Source organism: Girardinichthys multiradiatus, chromosome 11 (assembly GCF_021462225.1).
Source record: "Girardinichthys multiradiatus isolate DD_20200921_A chromosome 11, DD_fGirMul_XY1, whole genome shotgun sequence".
In the NCBI taxonomy this organism is placed as follows: Eukaryota; Metazoa; Chordata; class Actinopteri; order Cyprinodontiformes; family Goodeidae; genus Girardinichthys; species Girardinichthys multiradiatus.
Window position 1 is genome coordinate 27,275,903 of NC_061804.1, and position 21,943 is coordinate 27,297,845.

General features: G+C 39.9%; 1 protein-coding gene across 4 annotated transcripts; it reads left to right on the plus strand.

Moving 5' to 3' along the window:
* The first annotated feature begins 1,931 nt into the window (after window positions 1–1,931).
* dhrs11a (dehydrogenase/reductase 11a) lies at window positions 1,932–21,925 on the plus strand. Of its 4 annotated transcripts, none has more exons than XM_047379331.1 (8): window positions 1,932–2,330; window positions 17,699–17,908; window positions 19,563–19,621; window positions 20,412–20,541; window positions 20,706–20,798; window positions 20,886–20,951; window positions 21,042–21,167; window positions 21,209–21,925. In XM_047379331.1, exons 1-7 carry the CDS (start codon window positions 2,199–2,201, stop codon window positions 21,081–21,083), a joined length of 732 nt encoding a protein of 243 aa, XP_047235287.1. In that variant the 5' UTR covers window positions 1,932–2,198; the 3' UTR covers window positions 21,084–21,167; window positions 21,209–21,925. The 4 variants fall into 4 exon arrangements, with proteins under 4 accessions (XP_047235287.1, XP_047235286.1, XP_047235285.1 ...); XM_047379330.1 differs by having other exon boundaries at window positions 1,938–2,330; window positions 19,563–19,657; window positions 21,042–21,142; XM_047379329.1 differs by having other exon boundaries at window positions 1,939–2,330; window positions 19,563–19,657; window positions 21,042–21,174; window positions 21,210–21,925.
* The last annotated feature ends 18 nt before the right edge of the window (window positions 21,926–21,943 follow it).

A 21,943-nucleotide genomic window follows, 5' to 3' on the forward strand; every position in this document is an offset into this window, starting at 1 on the left:
GATTTGATGGTCAGTTCCCATGATAATATGCATTTTTCTCAGACTAACGTGCAGACTGAGATTAGTTGGTAAACCTGGGCCTGTGCTTTTAAAAGCTCTGCCTCACTTTAAAACAGCTCTTCTCTCCCCTGCTGTTTAGTGCATACATCAGAATATTTTTCACACATCCATTCATAAGCATCTTTATTTCCAATTGCCTAATCTCATGTGTGTTTTATTTCAATTAAATGTGTTTCTCCATTTTTGGTCATGGCTGTTGATCCAGGTCCTGACAATTGACAAGAACGTTTTAAAGAATTAGCCTGTTTTGTGCAACAGAACCACATTTCCGTTATAATTAACTTTGGTTAGAAGAAATAAAACATTCTCAATTCCAGCACAACTTGTTTTACGGCTGTGGAAAACTAAGGAACTGTCAGATGCAATGGGATAAGGAGTATAGGGCAGCATTTTGGGAATTGTGTGAGGAATCAGAGAGATCAATATTCATAAATACATTTATAGTAATAATTCAGTTATGTGCCATCCATTAGAAAAGTAAAAGTTCCTATTTTATTTCACAAGATGTTACACAAAGGCTGGGTTTGAGTGTCCCATACAGCAGGAATCTCAAGCTCTGGACCTTGTAGGCTGGTGTCTTACAACTTTTAAGGCGAGTCTGCTTCAGTAAACCTAAAAGAAAGTTTTAGGTCATTAGCAGGACGCTGTAGAAATGGATTTCATGCAGGGGAGGCAATTCAGCTATTTATTTTTAGGTGTCTTTGACCGGGGATGGCTTAAAACGTTGCACGACACCGACCCTTGAAGACAGAAGAATGCTCTGAATAAATCTGCAGTCACACAAATCCACTTCTGGACTCTATTGTTACATTTGAAGTCTTTACTGCGTCTGTCAAAGCAGCTGTAACAATGGCAATTAAAAACTTGTTGGTAGCAATATCAACTCCACTTCAGCCATGTTCATAAATGTATAAAGAGAGAGATAAACAGAATTACTGGACTGACATAAGTCCAGGTTCAGACTAAAATGACAGAAAAATACAATACAGTTCTAACAATCAGCATCAAATGTCACTCTGTCCCTCTGTTTCTCTGATGGATACAACAAGAGCGACTACAGGGATCTTGACATTAGCCTTAGGCTTAAAGTGGACACCTTGGTAAATAAAGTAACCTATTAACGCTTCAGCTAATTGCATAGCTGATCTAGCTGTATACACCAATTCATGAATCGGTGCAGCAGCTTCTTGTTTGTAAAAGTATAGACTTAAAAAAAAAACATTTATCTATAAAGCACTAAATGGTCTTAGGTCCAAATACATTTCTGAGTTGCTAGACAAATATGGACCACCTAGACTCCTCAGGTCATCAGAGACCCGCTTACTCAGTGTTCCTAGGACCAAAACTAAACAAGATGTTAGTTTCTGTGTTTCTCAGCTCAAGAACAAACTCCCTGAGATGTGATGAAACAGTTGTTTATTGTTTGATCAAAAAGTCTCACTAATGATCACTGATGGGTGTTTGAAGTATAACATTTAGATTTATTAATAGCTGATAAAGCATTAAGTTCATTTTTCAACCTATCCTACTCCCACATTTTTTAATATTTGATTTTTAATTAATAAGATAAAGTTGCCTATCTAGTAATATGAACAGAAACACACAGAGAAGACTGCTGATGTTCTGCAGTAAGTCTCTAGACTAAACACAATCTAGTCTTTGTGAAAATATGGCTGCCTCTTTAAAAACTTTATTGGGGCACCTCTGGAGTACCCTTGAAAGCAGACCCAGTCCAACCAATGCTACTTTTACCACAGTTTGAAAACCTGGGCTTCTGATTAGTATTTGATCTTCTCCACTAGGTGGTGCTATTAAGCTACCCTTAACACTCACTAGCCCTGTGGCTCGAAATGAAAGTAGGAGGTGAAGTGAACCAAACATTTTTACGCAGCTCTTCATACATCGGTCCGAGAGGCGCATGGGTCGATCTTTACGTCCCCTTATTGCTGCCGTAGTCCTGGATGCTGCACAGACTGATACGGGACTGTGTAACGGGTGCATCCCATATTTCAAATACTGTACGTAACCCGTACGTAACATCTTTTAGCGCTGCAGCCTGATTTACGGCTTGGCAGAAGTGCAGCGCGGGGAGCTGTAGGTTCGCGTCAGAAACGGTCCCGGTGAAGACGCTGGTCTAGATGGAGCGGTGGAAAGGCAGAGTGGCCCTAGTGACCGGAGCCTCGGTGGGGATTGGAGCGGCTGTAACCCGGGCTCTGGTCCAGCAGGGCATGAGGGTTGTTGGCTGTGCCAGGAATGTCGACAAAATTGAGGTAGGCTGTATCGTTTAGAGGAATGTTTAAAAAAAATAGGAAAATTGAGTGTTGTCAGAGCAACAACATTCCTGCTAACTAACGTTAACGGCTAGCTAACATTAGCTTTACTGTTCAAGCTGTGTTACAGCTTGTTACAAAGTCGTTATCCAGGAGTGATAACAACGCTCTAGGTTTGTTAATTGGAAATGTTAGGCAAACCCTACAGGGTTTAGCAAATTAATAAAAGAAAATTGCTAAAATAAATCCGTTAGTTTGTCATTACATATGTTATTTAACACACTAACAGTTAAATCAGAGGAGACAGATATTCCCGTGCTGCAGTTTCACAAACTAATGATACTATATGTCTCACATTTCTATATGTTGTAAGAGGCAATAATAATTCTTATGTAGCCATATCATTTACCATTGCTCATTCCACCCATAAAATGTCATCACCTCTATTATCAGTGTCGTTCCTTCAGGTGATCTTCTCATAGGACTGCCAGAAATCAGTGTTAGCAGCAACAGAGTTCCCCAATAATACAGAACTTAAGATGATACCTACTTTACTGGTAAAACAAACTGATGTAGGACTTCACATACTTTTTAATTCAGTTCGTCACTTAGGGGCAGGTAGTCTGTAAGCTTAGCAGTAAAATAAATGTAAATAAAGTTGCTAAATTCATACAATTATTTCTAATGTACACAGTAAACAAAATTAGTCAAATTCTAATTAGTTTGTTTTAAGATCATGCTATTCAAAATCATCAATTTAATCACTCAAATAGGTGTGGTTCTAGTTGTTCTGTTTGATAATGACATTAACGTTTTGCCACAACAGACACTATTTGACAAGTTATATTTTATTAATCAAATGGATGTACAGCATATCTGCATAATCGTAAGTTAACAATTCAGAAAGAACTGGATAATAGCATGTATTTACCATCTCTCAGTCCAGAATCATCTGCATAAATGTTGATTTAAGAATGATAGGCTCAGATGGATCAATACCAAATAAATTAAGGGATGTAGTTTTGAAACAAGTTTTATGGCTGCAGATGATCCAGTTTATCACAACAGACTCCTTTGCTGGATCTTCCTCAGCAGGACACTCATGCATCTTCAGTGTTTCTTTCAATACTTTTTCTGTTTTGTCCTCCTTTTTTAGAAAGATGCAAAAACCAAGCAGAAGCCTATGATTAAAGCAGAAAACATCACTGACTGTACTGGGTTTTTAAAATCTTTTCTAAAAGCTAAACTGTTTTGCCAAACAAGGTTTTAGGTTGTATTTGTTACCAAAACAAAGCTAAAGTTGTTCTAATATTACACATTTACTACACAAATATGCCATATTGCTCTTTATAGTGTTGGTAGACTGTAAATAGATATAGAAGACATGGAAATAACCTTTATTGTCCATCTGTGGGGGAAATCAGGTGTACCAGCAGCAAAGTGACAGGCAAGTTGAAGCATGCACATTCACACAAAAGTAGAAATATAAAAACAGAAAATAAGAAGTATTTGTGATTTTCTTTGAAATGTTTTTTGTTTTTTTTCCTGGAGTCTTACACCTGTAAATAGAGCTAATTGGGTGTGATGGTGTAGATGTGTGTCAAAACAGTAACCAGTTAAAATCAGGTTGATGCACTCTGTTGGAGTGTCACCTGGAGGGCAGATGCCTCTTTCAAGACGGGTTTCTTTGGCCCTACCCTTCTTATATAACCATAAGCCTGAAGGTTCTGCACCTTGCTTATCTTTTCCCTGAATTATTAGGCCTCGCCCATGTGGCCCTGTTGATTTCATGGAAGCCCTACAACACTCACCTTTGTACAACTTATTGGAAGCAATACTGTTATCACTGTTGGATTTGATAGGCTTGGATTAGGCATAGCTTTTGTTCTGTAGTGCAGCACGTATCTGCATCAGCATTAGGCATGGGTTGCTATGGGGGGTTTACGGTACGAAAACCTAGAGTAAAAACACCCCAGAACCACTGCTAAGCTAAAAGTTTAAAATCCAAATGATGGCCAATCAGCTTGAAGCTTGTTTCTTGTGTGCAGTGTTTCCTGAAGTCACGGTAACTTTATGCAATGCCATCAATGGAGGAGAAATTTAACCAAACCATCGAATTGCTCGTTTCTGTGAGTACGAGAAAATCGTAGGAGCTTGCCTATCAGCCAGTTGACCAGCAATGTTCAGCAACAAACAGCAACATCATGTGTTGCTGAGCCTGTAGCTTAATTATGGAAAGCAGTAACGCCTCAGCTGCTCCGAGAACCTGGTGTTGATCCTTTATGGGCGCTCAGAACACTCAGAGCCAACGCACTTCCACGTTTTTTGTTATCCTTTTTCATCACAGGCGGAAGTACAGTTTCTTCTTCTGTGGTTGTTATAGTGAAATCTGACAACTCTGCGCATGTCAAAGTGCCTATATTCTGAAATAAAAGTGGTGCATGTAAGCGCACGTCACGATCAGATTATTAGATTTGTCGCCCATATAAACTTTGTGTTCGGATTTATTTGTTTCTGTTCAATCCAACCGTATTTGAATCCGATCAAGAAATTTTGCGAAAGTAAACATAGCTACGGTTTCTGACCAAGTTAAGAGCCTTGATCTTCCAGCGAGGAATGAGTCATGGTAAAACTATCTTGTGACCTGAGTTGTGAGGTAAACAACAGCGTGGGATGGAGCAAAACTAGTTTAGATCTTCCCCAGCATCATTCCTGTTTCTTCAGATATCACCCAAGTGTGTCTAGCAATGTAGCTACACCAGGTTTTGCTTTACAGGTCTTTACAGTGTTCAGTAAAGCAGCTAGGATTTAAAAACTGCCTAAATGATTCATCATGTTGTCCCTTTATTTTAAAGACCTTTTAATTAGATGCCAGATAAAGTGTCAGAGACTAGCCCTTCCCTTACTAGTTGCTGCACACAGCCACCCAATGGCTACCACCATTGCCTGCTTACAGGATGGGCAGATTTCGCTGATTAAAAATATTTTTGCTCACGACAGCCCAAGTAATGCTGCTTTGAAGCTAATATCAGCTTTCTAAACTCCCAGTGTTTCTTATTAAAGAGCAGAAGGGGAAAAAGTATAATATTCTGTGAAATAAACATGTTGACTCGAAAACAAAATTTGGCATGTGTTATTCTATATTGTTTGTTAAGCTATTGTATAAAAATCTGTTTTACATAAAAGCTAGATCATAAACATGCTATTTTATTTTTAATGTTTCTGTGAAAACAATAGACTGAAACCGTGGTATTTTTGCTTGTGCTTATCATACTGTTAAAAATAGGAAGAATAAGGTTTAATCAAGTTTATTTCTTTCATTTCATACTTTGTTCTAGTTAGATAATAAAATCTTATGTTTCCATAATGTGTTGCTTTTTACCTCTGTGAGCGGTTCCTCCTACCCTACACACACCCTTGGCCATAGCAGCTTCGAGTGAGTGTGAATTGGGCAACAGCTATCCTCCCTCCATTCATACTCCCGTCACATGGGCTCGTCCTGTCAATAGGTAACTGTGGCAGTCTACCAGCCTAAACAAGGTCAAAAATGTAAGCTCTATTGTACATAGTCCTTCCCAATAAACATTTTACATATTTTACTGCGCTACAGGTTGAGCAAACTTCATTTTTGGGGGGGGGGGGGAACGCAAAATAGCACTGCATAGACTTTAATTTACTTTGTGGTTCTTCTAATGATCTCAACACTTCTTAAGATCTTATAGAGCGTCTGTGTGGGACTGAGCCAGCACTGTGCTAACACTGCTTTGTAAGCTTTTAAAAAGCAGTTGTGCCCAAGCCTGGCATGCTGTTCGCAGGGTAATGTATGTACCCATGCATCACAAAGCAGTTGTTCCCAACTTCCTCTCTGGATTTATTGATTTACCTCAGGAAGCAATGCTCCTCACTTCAACGTTCTCTCAGTAGTAAAGCCGAGAAAACAATAAGGATCGGGAGAAACGCGTCCAATCATTACAGTTGTCTGTTTTTTGTATGAAAAGAACTCTGAGAAAGTGGATTGGAGAGTTGTGGCGGCAACAGCATTGTTTTGTTGTCAGTGAGAATACAGAGTAGGCAGGCGGGTTTTGGAGGGCGATGTGTGGTCACCATGGGCTCTGTGCAGGAATGGAGACGACAGAGCCAAGCGGCAGAGACTCAGCTTCTCATTAACGCTTGTGAAATCCTTTCGGAGTAGAGAAAGAAGCGGCTGTGGAAAGGAATATTCATTCTTCTGCCATATTAGATCCCCTCCAAAGTCTTTCTGAGGCCTTTCAAACATTTTGTCCCACATAGCCCACATGGGTCTCTTTTTCCGCTCACCCAGCACATTGTAAAATTGGAATAAAAACACAGTTATGGGAACGTGAACATGGATGCTTACAAAACAGTCATTCAAAGAGCAAGCTTGGTTATCTTACTCCAGTTTGCAGTTGTTCAAAAATTTTATTTGACAGGAAAATTATACAGACTCTTTTTTTTTGTCTTTTATGGTGTCTATACAGCACCTTGTGAAAGTATTTATACTCCTTGAACTTTTAAATGTTTTGTTACGTACAGAGATAGTTTCCGCTAGACACACATGTAGGCAATTCTTTTTCATGTTTTCTGTGCACCCTGCACTGCTTGTGGTGGTCTTCAATCTGTTTTCAACAGTGACTATTGGATTAATGCCAGATTTGTAAAGTACACTACTAAGAGTTTTCAACAGATTCTCCCACCTGAGCTGTGGCTCTCTGCAGCTACCCCAGAGTTGCCGTGAGTCTGTTGGGTGCTTTTTTGATTACGGCTCAGCTGAGGCCCACATAGAATGATTGGATTTATACTGAGAAGAAATTGCACATAGGTGGACGTTATTCACTAATTAAGCAGTTTCCTAAGGGCAATTAGTTGTGTTTGAATTATTTTAGGGGTATCAGGGTAAAGGAGGTTGAATAGCAAACCTAAAAAATTTTTATTTGTCAAAGAAATTGAAACCGATGTATTCTCTTCTTTCCACTCTATACTTTGTGTTGGTCTATAACATAAACTCCCAATAAAATGCATTAAAGTTTTGTAATGTGATTTAAAAAAAAAAACCACATGGTTTAGGGCTACGGGTAAATCCGTAGATTTGCATATGTTTACAGCTTTCAGTTTTTTTTTTACCAGCTGAAGCATTTGTCTGCACCTTTTAATCTAAGATAAGCACAAACGGTCAGGGCTCATGTTGAGGAGATTGGATGGGCCTTTGGGAGAAGCAGTGGAGGTGGAGGCAAGGCGGAGCCAGTCACATAATCACATTCAGAGGTCGTACATGGATGTGGAATGTAGCGCTTGCATCCCTGTTAGAGCACACTTTCAGGAACTGTGGGAAATAATAACATACCATGCATGTAATATTGATAGTATAGCTTTCTCTTAAAGGATGGAGATCATCTTCATCTTTGGAGAGGGCAGGCAGGCATATTTGTTACAATCCAGACTTCATGTAAAAATAACTTTTCTGTCTATTGAGAAAAGGCTTTTATAGAATTGGCATTTGAAGCCTGTAATGAAAGGAGATGCCAAATTCAGAGCTGTTCCTGTTCAGAGTTTGAGATTAAATATATTTAGCACGCATCATTTGGGGCTTCAGTTTTTCAAACAGATTTGTACAGGGTGACTCGGTATAAAGGAGACAGTCTTAGACAAGCTGTAAATCTGAGCTGTAAAAGCAATAGTCTTAGATAAGAATATAGAGAATAAAATTGGTGACATTTGACTACATTTGTCTGTCTGGTTGAGCTACTAACTTTACTTTTCAATAAACTTTGTCAAACTAGAAGAAAAACATGACATGGTCAGTTTTTCTATTTGTTTTCTTTTTATTTAAGAAAGATGAAATGTTCTCTCCCAAAAACAGGGTTTCACTTCTATGGTGACATCACATAAGGCAGCTGGTCAGTGTTTCGTTTGTACTTGTATTTATTTGTTTTTGTATGTTTTACTTAAATCCTCCCTTTGTGTTCTGCACATCTATTTGGGAAATTGCTGAATGGATTTCAGTTAAAGCCATGGAAGTTGTTAGTTGTTAGTGAAGAGGACCGGGGCAGACTGGAACGGCCAGATTTCATTATTAATTCATTCTAGCTGGAACGCTTCAGAATCTATTAAAAGTTGCTTAGCTGCCATTGTGTTTACCATTGCCGTCAGCTTTAATCGTATGCCTTTTGAGCTGCCATTCATACCAATACACAGCAAAGCAGAATCAGAAGCTTTTTTCTTTACAGTGCTTTTTGAAAATGTTGCGGTGGAAATCCGTGCTTAATTACTTAGCTCTTTGAGACTACATAGATTAGGTAAAGAGTTTGTTTCTCCATACTTCAGCACTTAATTTCTGCTCTGAGTTGCCAATCTGTCATGCAGCCTCTGCGCCTCTGCAGGCGTTTTATCTATTACTAGTTTCTTTGCCTTAGCATCCTAATTTTGCCAGGAGTTAATCTTGATTTAAGCCTGAAAGCTCTTGGCAGGTGAGCTAGAAGCTTGATGTGAGACCTTGGCTGATCTGGCTTCACTTGGTGCTCGTTCTGTTGGAGCTAAAAGGTGCTCGGTCATGCTTCAAAATCTGAGGTGGCACATTAAATATCTACGTTTTTAGACACATAGACTGTCTCAGAAATCTCCTGCGGGTTGTGTCTAGACATCCTGTCTTCTAGTGTCACAGGGAACTCTTGTCCCCTTGGAAAAGAATTAAAGTGTATCAAAGAAGACATCTTTACTTCCTTTGCTTTATACCTTTGGCCTTATTTTCAAAATCTCTTTTTGTTCTTGTCCTGATTCTCCTTTGCGTAGTTTTTGTTCAGTAAATAAGTAAGTGGCTGTTTCAGCATATCTGCATGTCTGTTCATTTTGTAACATTATTAACAACGGATTTCATGTTGATTTTTATGTGGTAGACCGACACAAAGTTGTGCATAATTGTGAAGTAAAATATAAACCATGCATGGTTTAAAAAAAAAAAATTCTCAAAACAATCTGAAAAGTGTGGCAATGATTTGTATTTAGTTAAAAAAAAAAGTCTTTAGAGGCATGTCTCTACCAGATTTTCAACTTATTCTTCGCCTATTCATTGCAAACCAGCTCAAGCTCAGTTTGGATGTAAAACATACGATAGCAAACATTTTCAAATCCTGCCACAGATTCTCAATTGGATTTGGGTCTGGACTTTGACGGTGAGATTCTCACGTGAATATGATTTGATCCAAACCCTTCCTTTAGAGCTGCACAATATATTGAATTGCAGTCAGCAGAATATAAGTGTGTGCAAGGTCAGAGTTGCGAAAGACTCCTTGGTTGCAATATTTGGTGGGCTATTAAAGTGCCATGTCTTAAGGCTCTGCCTGCCCATAATGTACTTGGCCCCTTGGATGGACTTTTACTCTACTTAATCCTCAACCTGATATAGAATTTAGTGGCCTAGATGGTGGCCTTGTGATTTTAGAAAAGAAAATGAATCATGAGGAAAATATAGCAGAACTGCAACCAATATTATTGTTCAACCATATAATTGCAATTTCATGTTTTTTTAAATATTGGGCAGCCATGCTTGCATTGTAGCTCTATCTGTGTTAACAGTCCTCCTGGTGGAAGGTCAACCTCCACTCCTGTGACAAGTCTCAGGTCTTCTTCCAGGATGGTGGCCTGTTTAAATCCATACATCTTCCTGTCAGCTTCAGCTTCCCTGTCCCTGTTGAAAAAAAACATCTCCACAGCATGATGCTGCCACTACCATGTTTCACCGTGATACGACTAAGTTTAAAGACAACCTTTTATGAATACAAATGCACGCCACACATTTCAGATTTTTATTTGCACATATAAAAAGAAAATGAGGCATCTTTCCACTTTATAATTATGCTCTACTTTCTGATGATCTATCTCATAAAATCCCATCAAATACTTTGGAGTTTGAGGCATTATATTCATAATCCTGTCGTTGTGCTTCCGCAGTTTGCTTTGTGTCGCAGCTGTTCTTTTATTTTCATTGTGAATCTTCTGAACTCATCAAGTTACCTTACGGCGTCTTCAGCTCATAAGTGCCACCCATGCAGAAAGCTTTTCCACTGACTGCACATTTTCCGCTTGAGCTGGAAGCTAACAACAACATATACCTTACCAATAATCCATTCTGTTGCCATGGATTCGGCTTTCAAGAGACAGTTGTATCAACACAGTAAAAAAACAGCGAAACCTCATATCCTGGTAAAATAGATGAAAGCATTGTAGCTGTTTTTTTTAATTCCAGATGAAAGGAAAAATGAGACCACCCGAAGTTGTTTCCTTAGATAATATTTTTTCAAGTTGAATGTATCTAGATTGCTGAGTGACCCCTATGACCTCTCCACTGTCCTCTTTGTGCTTTTATATTTCCGGTTTTAAATTTTACTTGCTTTGATATTTCCTCTCCTGGCCTCTTGCAATCATACTTAGATCACTTCTGTCTTCTGTCTGTACTGCACCCTGTTCAGTAGGAGTGTGGCTTGTGAGATGGCAGCATGCATGATGTTTCCAGAAGCTGCACTGATGTGTGAGGATGAAATATATAGCAGGAATTCATTTGTTTAGAGCAGTTATAGCAGCAGGTCAGCACATGCATCAGACTGACCATGTGTAATAGAGTGAGAAGAGTAAAATGGATGTTTGGTGGCAGGTTTTTCTACATCTAAAATGCAAATAGAGAGATGAGTTCAACAAGTTCAGTGTTCACTGAAACAATGGATGAGTGCAAATGGATTTTATTTTCACCTCAGCAGCAGCCACATTGGATTTGTTAGTGAGTGTTTGTTTAATTTTGGAAGCTCTTTTATGTCTACTAGAAGCTCTCAGGCTGAAGCCCCTTAGTTGGCCCGCTTGAAAGACTTTGCAGTTTGGACTGTGTCAGAACAACTTTGTCTCCATGGGGTCCTCCTGGGTCTGTTTTCCTTGTTTTTTCCCACCTCACCATGCACTGTGCCACGACTCACTGCTGGTGTCCAGGGTGCAAAGTTGTTGTAACAATGGCATGAATGAGGTGCACAGAAAGTGGAACAGGATTAATATGGCGTCCTTAGAAGGAAAAGATATGCTTTTAACCAAGCAGTTTTTGTTTTTGTCTATTACACCTCAAACTTTAATGGGTGTTAATGGGATATTAAGGTTTTAAACAATTTTACACATAAAAATCTGCCAGGTGTGGTGTACTTTGTATTTAGCCTCCCTGGATCAATTCTTCACAGATCCACCTCTTTGTTGTCTCTACCAGCTTTGCACATCTAGAGCCTGAAATGTTCTTTTCATGAATCTTCTTGGCGAAATGTATGCCTAGTAAGATTTAATACGGATTCTCAGTTGGACTCAGGCTTGGACTTTGACTGGGCCATTTTAACACCTGAATGAACTTTGATCTAAACCATTCCATTGTATTGTATTGTATGTTTAGGGTTGTTGTCCTGGTGGAAGGTGAAGCTCTGTCCTAGTCTTGCGTTTTTTGTAGAAGCAAAGAAGTTCTCTTCCAGGATTGCCCAGTATTTAGCTCCATCCATTATCCCCCTACTTGCTAAGGAAGAATAATCCCATAGCGTGATGCTGCCATCACCAAGTTTCACCATGAGGATGGTGTGTTCAGGGTGATGAGCAGGGTCAGTTTTCTGTCACTTGTAGTTTTTTACATTGTGGTCAAAAGGTTCGACTTTGCTTTCAACTGACCAGAGCACCTTCTTCCACTTGTTTGCTGTGTCCCTTTTAATAGCTTTTAGCAAACTGGATATAGTGGCTTTCTTCTTCTCTAACAAACCTCTGGGCCCCCCAGAGAACAGCTGGATTGTTACTGGGCTAATTTACACACATTTAATTTCTAATTGCCACTTAAGTGCCTTTGGAAACAGTTGCATGGGGTTTTATTTAGAGGTATCAGACTAAAGAGGGCTGAATTCAATTCAAAATGAGAACTTACCTAATATTTTTCTTACAGTGTGGGGCACTACTTTGCGTTAGTCTCACACAAATTCTTAATAAAATACATTGGAGTTTGTGGCTGTAACGCGACAAAATGGAAAAAAGCTGTTAGAGTATGAATAATTTTGCAGGGGACTGCGCCTTTTTGAGAACCACAGCATCATATGAGTTTTTGTTTATGCTTTTTTTTAGCATATAGATCTGACTTGTGCCGTTTCAGTTTTTTCTTTTTTTGTGTGAGAAAAAAGTTCAATTAAACCACACAGGTCCCACCAGTCAGTCAGTCAAGGCTTTACTGCTCACATTATCTATAGACTGGCTCTTGTTTTAGGTCACATATCATTTTAATGCTTTCCTTTGCTGTCTTATTTCAACATCACCTAACAAAACACCCTGTTTTAACTAAAAGCTCTCCTTGAAAACTGCTACTTTTACTATAATGTGACACATTTTCACAGATCGGTTAGACTTTTGACTTTGCTCTACTGATGGTGGGGAACTTCGATCTGTCACTGAGTGTAGTTACTAACAAATAGTATGATTATTTCCCTTATCTGCGTCGCTGATTACACAGTCTTAAAGGGAGTATTGTAAACCCACCCTGTTCAACCTTTAAACCTTTTAGCCTGGTGCAGTTTGGAAAAGAGATAATTGCACAGCCGCCCCATCCACCCTGCTGCCTTTCTGATTATAAAGCCTGTTGTCACCTTTAACCTCTCTGATTGCATCTCTGGTGATAAAACTTGAAACGTGCATTTTGTTTTACATTTTAAGTGAATGGACAAGCTCAGGAGAATTAAGGTTAAAATGAAAGTCTGATTTTATGCATCTGTGGGTATTATTTTAAGTTTCTATCTTTCCCATCTAAAAGCTAAAGCAACCTGGAAACTCCACTTGGTTTACCTGGTCTTTATGCACTACGCTTCTTCTACGCACTTTTTGGTTCCAACGCTCCCTCCCTTTTGTCCTTCCTCTGTAATCAGGATGAAGATGTAATATGACAGCATATTTGTTTTATGTGCCACATTTGCTTAAGAGATGGAATTTGAAAAAAAAAGGAAAAATTACTGGCTATGTAGCTTTGTGGCTACATGATTGCTATTTTAATCGTTTTTGGACACCCAACTGTCTTTTGAGGGAGTAAGAGGAGACGGCGTGTCTAATAACACAATCCCTCATTTGTTCAGGAGAACTACTCAGCCATCTCAAGTCAAATCTAATTTCTCAGCTTTCTCTGCTCGTCGCTGCTGCCTTGTGGTATCGATCTGTCTCAGCCCCTAAAGCTCTCTGCCCTCAGCACTTTGGAATCTCTATTTTTAACTCTCTTCACCTCTCGGGTAAGGTGTTTTGCTCAACAATCGTCACCTGTCGAACCTGAAAGGGTGAATGATTGATGAGTGTGAAGCAGGACAATAACGTCCCTTGTGGTGTAGAACGTGTGCTTCATCCTGCAGGGGTTACAAACTAGGAATTTAACTACAGTGCTTTGCAGAACCGTCCTGCATATACCCCTTTTACACATTTGGTTCCTCTAAGTATTTCACTGGCATTTTATGTTGGTGACTAATGAAAAGTAGCACTTTATTATGAAAAAGCATGGCTTTTGAAATTCAGTACTATTTACTCCGATACCCCTCAATATTAATGTAATTAGTAAATAGAGTCAATTTGAGTGTTATTTAATCTCATTATCAATCCTCCTGTTCTAATCTGGTAGGCTAGGCAAGGGGATGCATTAACCAGTCAAAAGGTCTCATGATAATGTTGGAGGAGCTACAGAGATCCACAACTTGGCTGGGACAATCTGTCAACACAACAAATATTAGCCATGCACTTACAAATCTGACCTTTATAGAAGAGTGGCAGCAAGAAATCTAACAACGCCACAGGATATCCAGTTTAAAGCTTCCCACCAGCCATGTGGAGGTCACAGTGAACATGTGGACGAGGGTGCTCGAACTTTCTGATCTACATGCAAAAAGATATATGGTGCAGAAAACTAGCACTAGCACTCAACAACGAAATGCGGAGGTTGTAGCATAATGGTGTAGGGAAGCTTTTCTTCGCCAGGGAAAGGGAAGTTGGTGTGAGCTGAGGGGAAAAAATATGACTAGGGTGGAGGCTCACCCTTCAGCTGGATAATAGCTGTAAATACACAGCAAGGAATACGATGGAATCTACATTCATGTGCTATAATAGTCTGGTCAAAGTGGAGAAATAAATCCTATTCAGACTCTGCAGCAAGGGCTCAAAACCCATATCCAGAAGAACTTTAACCCTACCCTTCCTGTCCAGTCTGACTAGGCTTGAGCTATTTTGCAAGAAGAATGCAAAGCTGGTGGAGATATAACTCAAAAGACTTCCAGCTGTAATTTTAGTGAAAGAAGGTTTGACAAAAAACGGACACAGAGGGCCGAAATACAAATGCACTCTACAAGATTTAGATTTTCAGATTTGACACAATAGTGAAAAGGAGTTTGAATAGATTTGCATGATGTTTAACTTCGTGAGCATCTTCACATAACCTGCAGTTTTACACATATTTCTTTAATGCATGGACTTCATGGTGTCTTGTAGAATTACATCTCATGGTAAAATTCAGTTTGAAGCGTGCTGCAGAAACCATGTGTTTGCTGCTACTCTAATTTTCAGGCCTGGTTGCATATCTGTGACCAGTGCGAGGGCTGGTACTGACCACAGAGCAGCCATTGCCAGAACATACCCACATGCACAACCACGCAGAGATTCACTGCCTGAGACTTCCTGTAGTTGGACTGTGATCACAGCCTGTTTGCTCTGCTGCTCCCTCTTCAGCCTTAGTAACACAACTAAATCCTCTCTAGCAAAAGCCCCCCCCCCCCCCAGGTTCTCCTTTGCCTTAGCCTCGGTTCTAAATAAACATTTCAGATATTTAACTTCTAAAGACACCGTTGCCGCTGATGTATATTACATTATATAGTGGTCTTTATTTTCAGTGTTTTGGCCTTATGACAGCTTTGTTCAGTTTATGATTTCTCAGTGGATAATCTGAGGTAAACAGCTTAGAGGAAGAAGAGAAACCGGTGCGAGCTAAGCAATAAATAACGTGCAACCCACATCACCCTTCAATCCTGTTCCATCCTGATTGTAAATACAAGTTCCGCAGGTATCTTTTTATAAGAATCAAATAATTGCAAGTATATAACTTCCCTAATGGCAGTAGATGTTTAGCAAACACGTGTCGTGGTATCAAACGTTCAGCAGAAAGTCATAGTCACATGTAACCGTGCTCTACATGTGATTAATACCAACTTTATCTTGCTGCTTTCATCAATTCACAGTCTTGTTATAAGATGTTATAAAGTTTAATGCCCCTTTGAAGCATTTTCTGTGATTTATTACAATATAAAAGTGTTGCTTTGACTGGACACTTAATACGAGCTGCCTATCTTTACAACATGCTCAATCTGTCTGCTAAGAAATTTTAAAAACAGGCAAAAAACAAGGGTGTGTTTAAGCTGATGCAGGCTGTTGCACTAACACACCAGGTCCAGAGAGGATGCCGAACGTAATAAACATAAATAATACTGGAAGTAATGTAAGAGTAAAATTAAATGTAAGGTAAGGAGTAATGAAAGCCCAATAAAAAGTGGTCAATGGGAACTAGAAATAAAAGTCTCCAGTAAATAAACAAATATTTATATATGCACTGAATGCTTAATAGATTGTAAAGCAAGAGGTTATAAAAAAATCATTGGGAAACAGGCTTTATGCTTGATTGTTCATAATGTCATTAGCCTCATAGCATAATTGCGTGTCATAATTGCCAAAATATGACTTAAGCAATTATGCTAAGACTGCTGAGTTATTGAATAAATATTAATCACGTTTGTAGCCTGACAGGTTTTATATCATTTCTCTGCTTTGTCTTGTCACATGGAATCAAACTGAATCGCACTCTTTACCCTAAAATAAGTGAATCGTATCCATCTATGTGTTTAAAACGAATCGGATCGTTGGCAGTATGAGACAGCCGTTGGATCGGCCACAGACCAAAGATGTACCACCCCAGTCTTAAGTATCTCACATTACTGATTACCGCGTTTCGCATTGCTTACTGTAAACAACAGTCTTTGTGTTTAACTGTGGGATTTCCAAATGACTGCCAACATTTGGAAATCCAGCATGTTCCCACCTTGCAGTAGTGCGTCAGGTTTCCTGTTTTATGTCTAACTCCCTATTTAGTAGCAGCCTAAATGAAGAGCCAGCATACCTCTGCAGAAATGCAGTTTCTGTTCTTTTTTGCTTTTTCTATCTTCATCTTTAAACACCTCATTAATACTGAAAATATTCAACTTCCCTTGGTGACATCTGCCACACCTAAGAGTGTTACTGTCACTGACCTGTTAGCACTTATGTGGTTCATTCATTGATCAGATAAAGATTTTGAGTTTTCAGCTACCCGACCAGGCCCTGTCAGGCGTAAAATATGCAGATTCTGATTTCTCCATGGATCCCTGTTACTAATTTGTATGTTATGTGTGACACAATACTGGTTAATACCTCAATTTTAGGTTCTGTCCTATCCCTGAATGATTCATATTTAGAGACAAAACAAGAAAGCTTAAAGCCTAAAGAAATTTTGATCAAGATACCTTTAAAAGGCAAAAGAAAATCTGACTCCTCAGATAGTTACGACGGATGGAAGATTTTGGAACTGTGCTCTAGATTTGAAAAGTGCTAAAACATTAAATGAAGATATTTAGACCATAGATGTCATTGTGAGTGCACAGTGCTTCACATCACATGAAAAAATACTGTGAATCACACCTTTAGATTAGTAGAAAAAAACAAAAAAACATCACTTTACTGTACTTTCTAGATATTAATTTTGTCATAGATTATTTCCTTCGGTGGGATAAATGTTGGCACAGGCAGACTGATGAACTGCTGCGCAGCGTTTCTGTGGGCCACCTGCTCCGCCTTCATCACCCACGCTGCCTCCTGTCTAACTGGCACACAGCGCAGGACATCAAGGATCTGAGTCAGGTTGTACCGTGGCCTGCAGTGATGGTGACCTGAATGGAAAGCGGCCTGCCTGACCCCATCAGTGCACAGCTGGTTTTACATCTGGAGTCATGGTTTTAATATTTAAAGAGAGTGGAGTTTCTCTTAACCTGATCAGGTTATCTGTTAGCATGACTGTGGGTCATAAATATTTTGGTTTTTTTATCATAAGCAATAAAAGAAACTTTCTGGTGTGGTGCTCGGGTTGATTATATCCGCTCACTGTTCTCTCGACGCCAGAGAGGGTGGGGAGCCATTTTTATTGTGGCGGTGTAAGTAAGTTAATCGTTTGTAGGTTTTACCTCGATGCTGTTTCATTTTATTCTCACGTCCTAAATTATAAGCTTACCGAATTCAAACTTTGTGTGTTTCAGAAACTGGCAGCTGAATGTCAGAGTGCAGGCTACAGCGGCACACTGATCCCTTACAAATGTGACCTATCCAATGAAGAGGAGATCCTGTCCATGTTCTCAGCCATCAAAACGCTTCACAAGGGGGTGGACGTGTGCATCAACAATGCTGGGCTGGCTCACAATGAACCCTTGCTGTCCGGAAAGACAGAGGGCTGGAGGAACATGATTGATGTAAGTGAACGTAAAAGCATAATATTAAAAGACGAGGCTAAAACATGATGGAATGAGTTGGAGCTCCTCTGCATCTTGTATTGATGTTCTGGCTGCTTCATCACCAGACAGGCAGAAGGAGGAGTTAAAATGCTTGACCAGTGTGATTGGAAGTGTTGTGTTTGTAGACTTTGGGTTGGTAAAGAAACAGGAGTTGAAGCCTCATTATGTGGACACCCACAGCTTCCTTCACACCCAGGGGCAGCTTCACAGGCTCTGCCACAGCAGAGGCAAACTAATGAAAGCCAGCTCTATTTCTCCTGGCCGGGACATTACATTTTAATTCATTGAGCTCTTGACCACCAGAGACCCCTCCCACTCTAATTCTTTGTCTCCACGGTCCTGCATTTGTGACGCTTCCCCATCTGTTGTCATGGCAGCCCGCACGAATGTGTACAGTGGTGTATTTTTAGCCTGTGTTTAATCTGTACACTGGCCTTGTTTGGTCACCTCCCCCTATGTTACAACCATGCTGGCGATAAACTAATGTCTGTCAATGTCACCATGAGACAAAAGCTTATAGGACAGAAGCTGTGCAGGCACAACAAGTTCACAGGGTTTAAAGCACTGGCCAAGTAAACGTGAGTCACCTGCAGGTGTTACCGTGCCTTGCAAAACTATTCAAACCAAGTTGCAACCACAATCTTCAATGTGATAGACCAACATAAGCATGTAAGTGGGAGGATGGAGAAAATCGGGGCATGGTTTTCTCTTTTTTTATGCAAACCTGAAAAGTTGACCTGAAAAAATGACCATTCTTGAAAGAAAGTCAGATTGGATGTTTCCTACAAGGAACACAGTAAACCTGTGGAAAAAGTGCGCTGTTCAACTGAGACCATTTTGACCTGCATGCTACTGTGTGGGTGAAGACCAACACTGTAGATTACCATGAACACACCAACCCCTCAGTGAAACATGGCGGTGGCAGCATCATGCTGCGAGGAGGCTTTTCTTCAGCAAGATCGGTTGAGCTAAATATGTCAATTATCCTGAAGGAAAAGGTATTTGAGGCTGCAAAAGACTTGAGGCGGGGTTGGAGGTTTTGCTTCCAGTAGGACAGCAACCCCACACAGACAACCAGTTATGGTGGAAAGGTTTTGATCAAAGCATTTTTATGTGTTAAAATTTCTCAGTCATAGTCCAGACCTGCATCCAATCAAACATTAGTGGCAGTACATTGGCATTGCTGTTCACAGATGCTCTTTAATCAATCTGACTGAAATTGAGATATTTTGAAAAGATGAAGAGGCAAAAGAATCCTGTGGTTGGATGTGCAAAGCGTGCAGAGACATCCTACACAACATTTTCTGCTGTAATTGCAGTAAAAATAGTGGTCCTACAAAGTATTGACTCAGGGGGGCAGAATACAAATCCACACAATTTCCCAACTCTGCACAACTTTGTGTCTGTCAAATAAATTCATTAAAAAAGCCAGAACAGGTCGTTGGTTTAACGTGATAAAATGTGGCAAACATTTTGTAATAAAAGTAAAATCTCAACCTGAATACTAGTCTAGTTCTTTGATGCATGTAAGTGGACACCTAGGTTGGTATATGCATGTTGTACATTACAATTTCACAATATGTAGCAAAGAAATTGTTCACTTTGTCTGCAGGTGAACGTCTTAGCCTTGTCCATCTGCACCCGCGAGGCCTACAAATCAATGAAGGAGAGGTATGTGGATGATGGCCACATCATCAATATTAACAGGTAAGCTGTCCAAGCAATCTGAGAACAAAACAACAGTTTGTTCAAGGTGGGAGGCGCAGATATCAAGTAAAATTTGCAGCGTATACAGTACTGTGCATAAATATTTGCCCCCTTACAGATAACGGAGACTTTGAAATTATTAACAGAGGTTTGATATCAGACAAAGATAACCTGTGCAAATCTAAAATGCACTTTTCAAATGATTTCATTTATTAAGGGAAAGTGCAACGCAAACCAACCTGATCCTCTTTGAACAAAAGCAATTGCCCCATAAACCAAATAGCTGGTTGAAATTTACCTCAGCGTTCCAAAAAATGTGTTTAATCGCAGGTAGTAACTGATTTAAAAGGGTGGGAGCTACTTCTCCACATAGGTTCAGGTTGTTGTGGATGGCTTTTCCCCCTAGTGAGTGAAATCATCATTTGAAAACAGCTTTTTGTGTTTTCTCATGTTATCTTAGTTTTATATTAAATATTTTTAAAATAGAAGTGCAAAACCAAAGGGAAAAACAATAAGTGTGTAAGGGGGTAAATACTTTTCCACTGCACTGCTTATACTATTATTTATAATGTTTTGGCCTCTTTTTGTGTATTTATTTGATTCTGATGTTTTCATTATTTCAGCTGATGCATGAAGCAGTGAGCACATCAAAGCTTTGTAAACATATTAACTACTTAACGGCTTATTTGTTCTTGAACTGTGAAATGTAATTACTCTTGTGTCTCTTATTTTCCTCTCTGTCAACCTGTCCCAGCATGGGCGGGCACCGACTTGTGCCGAGTGCCGATGAGCATTTCTACTGTGCCACCAAGTATGCTGTGACTGCGCTGACTGAGGGGATACGCCAAGAACTCCGGGAAGAAAAGACTCACATAAGAGCCACGGTGAGTGAGCTGCCATCCCGACACCACAAACGGGGAGCGCTGTTAGTAGCAAATGGAATCACATAACTCTCACTGTCAACGTAATACAGAGCATGTATGCAGCCTGAGGAGGACAGTAGATCGAGAGAGCGAGGTAAACCTTTATGCTTTATCTCTCCCTGCAGTGTATATCTCCTGGAATAGTTGAGACTGAGTTCGCTTTCCGACACCACAACAGTGATCCAGAGAAAGCAGCTGCAGTCTATGAGAGCATAAAGGTGAGCAATGGTGCATTTTGTTCACAACAGTTTCAGATTTGGTGATGTGATGTGCCGTTGCAACAGGGTCGCTTCTCTATCTTTTAGTGTTTGAAAGCAGAGGATGTAGCCAGTGCAGTCACGTTTGTCCTCAGTGCCCCTCCTCATGTTCAGGTATGTTTATCTGTCATCTGTTCAGTTTTTTGTTCCTGAAGTTGTAACGTTATCTATTCACCTTCCTATTTTCCCTTTTGCTTCTTTTAGATCGGAGATGTGCAGATGAGACCGGTGGAACAAGTATCATAGCAGTGACGCTGGAAGGCAGCCACCATGACTCCTTAGCGGCCTCTGCTGGCCATGTGTGTTAGGAAGGAAGGAGGGGATGTGTGTGTGTGTGGGGGGGGGGGGGGGGGGTGTGGGTGGGTGGGTGGGTGTGTGTGTGTGTGTGTGTGTGTGTGTGGGCGGGTTTGGTTCTACTGGAGCTTAGCCAAGAAGAGCTGGAGCCTTAAAGAGGCTGTGCAAGAAATAACATGCATGGACTCTGTAAACCACTACAAAAAATAAATTACTACTGAAGCATCGTGTCAGCTGCTGGTCTCAGTCCTGAACTGAACCGACCTTAAACAAATTGGGATGGAGTTGCTGCTGCGCTGTGTGGTCATCTGCACAGCTGCCACCTCAGAGGGAATATGTCATTGATTGCACATTTTGTTTTGTTCCTTTGTTTTGTTTTTGTAGGTCATATGACATATCTTTTGGAAATTTAATTGAAATAATAACTGCTGTTTATAGGAAAACCCTCTTTTTTAATAAATATTCTGACTTGGAATTACAGATATAGTTGTGGTCTTACACAAACTAATCCTAGACAATGCTATGTCATTCCTACTGTGAGGAACCAGGAACAGTCTGTACATCCCACTCCATTATCAACTCATCTCACAAACACATTCAGTTACCCTTGTTTGGATCTAATGACGCCTTACAGGTGTTCAGGGTACGTTTAAGGAGACATGGCTTTGTTTTTTGCCTGTGTAGTATCTGCTCTGGACTTTGGATTTCAGAAAAGAAACGTAGCTGTGCACATCTATTCTTCTGTTGGAATTTTCTTATGTACTAAATAAACAAAATAAATACTCTTCCCTTCATGTTTTTCATGCTTTTTG

Bases quoted from the DNA above. Each gene is read 5' to 3' on its own strand.
- dhrs11a (XM_047379330.1), top strand. From the start codon at position 2,199: ATGGAGCGGTGGAAAGGCAGAGTGGCCCTAGTGACCGGAGCCTCGGTG. The intron at 2,331-17,698 runs GTAGGCTGTATC...TGTGTGTTTCAG, and splicing joins GGAATGTCGACAAAATTGAG to AAACTGGCAGCTGAATGTCA. The intron at 19,658-20,411 runs GTAAGCTGTCCA...AACCTGTCCCAG, and splicing joins CACATCATCAATATTAACAG to CATGGGCGGGCACCGACTTG.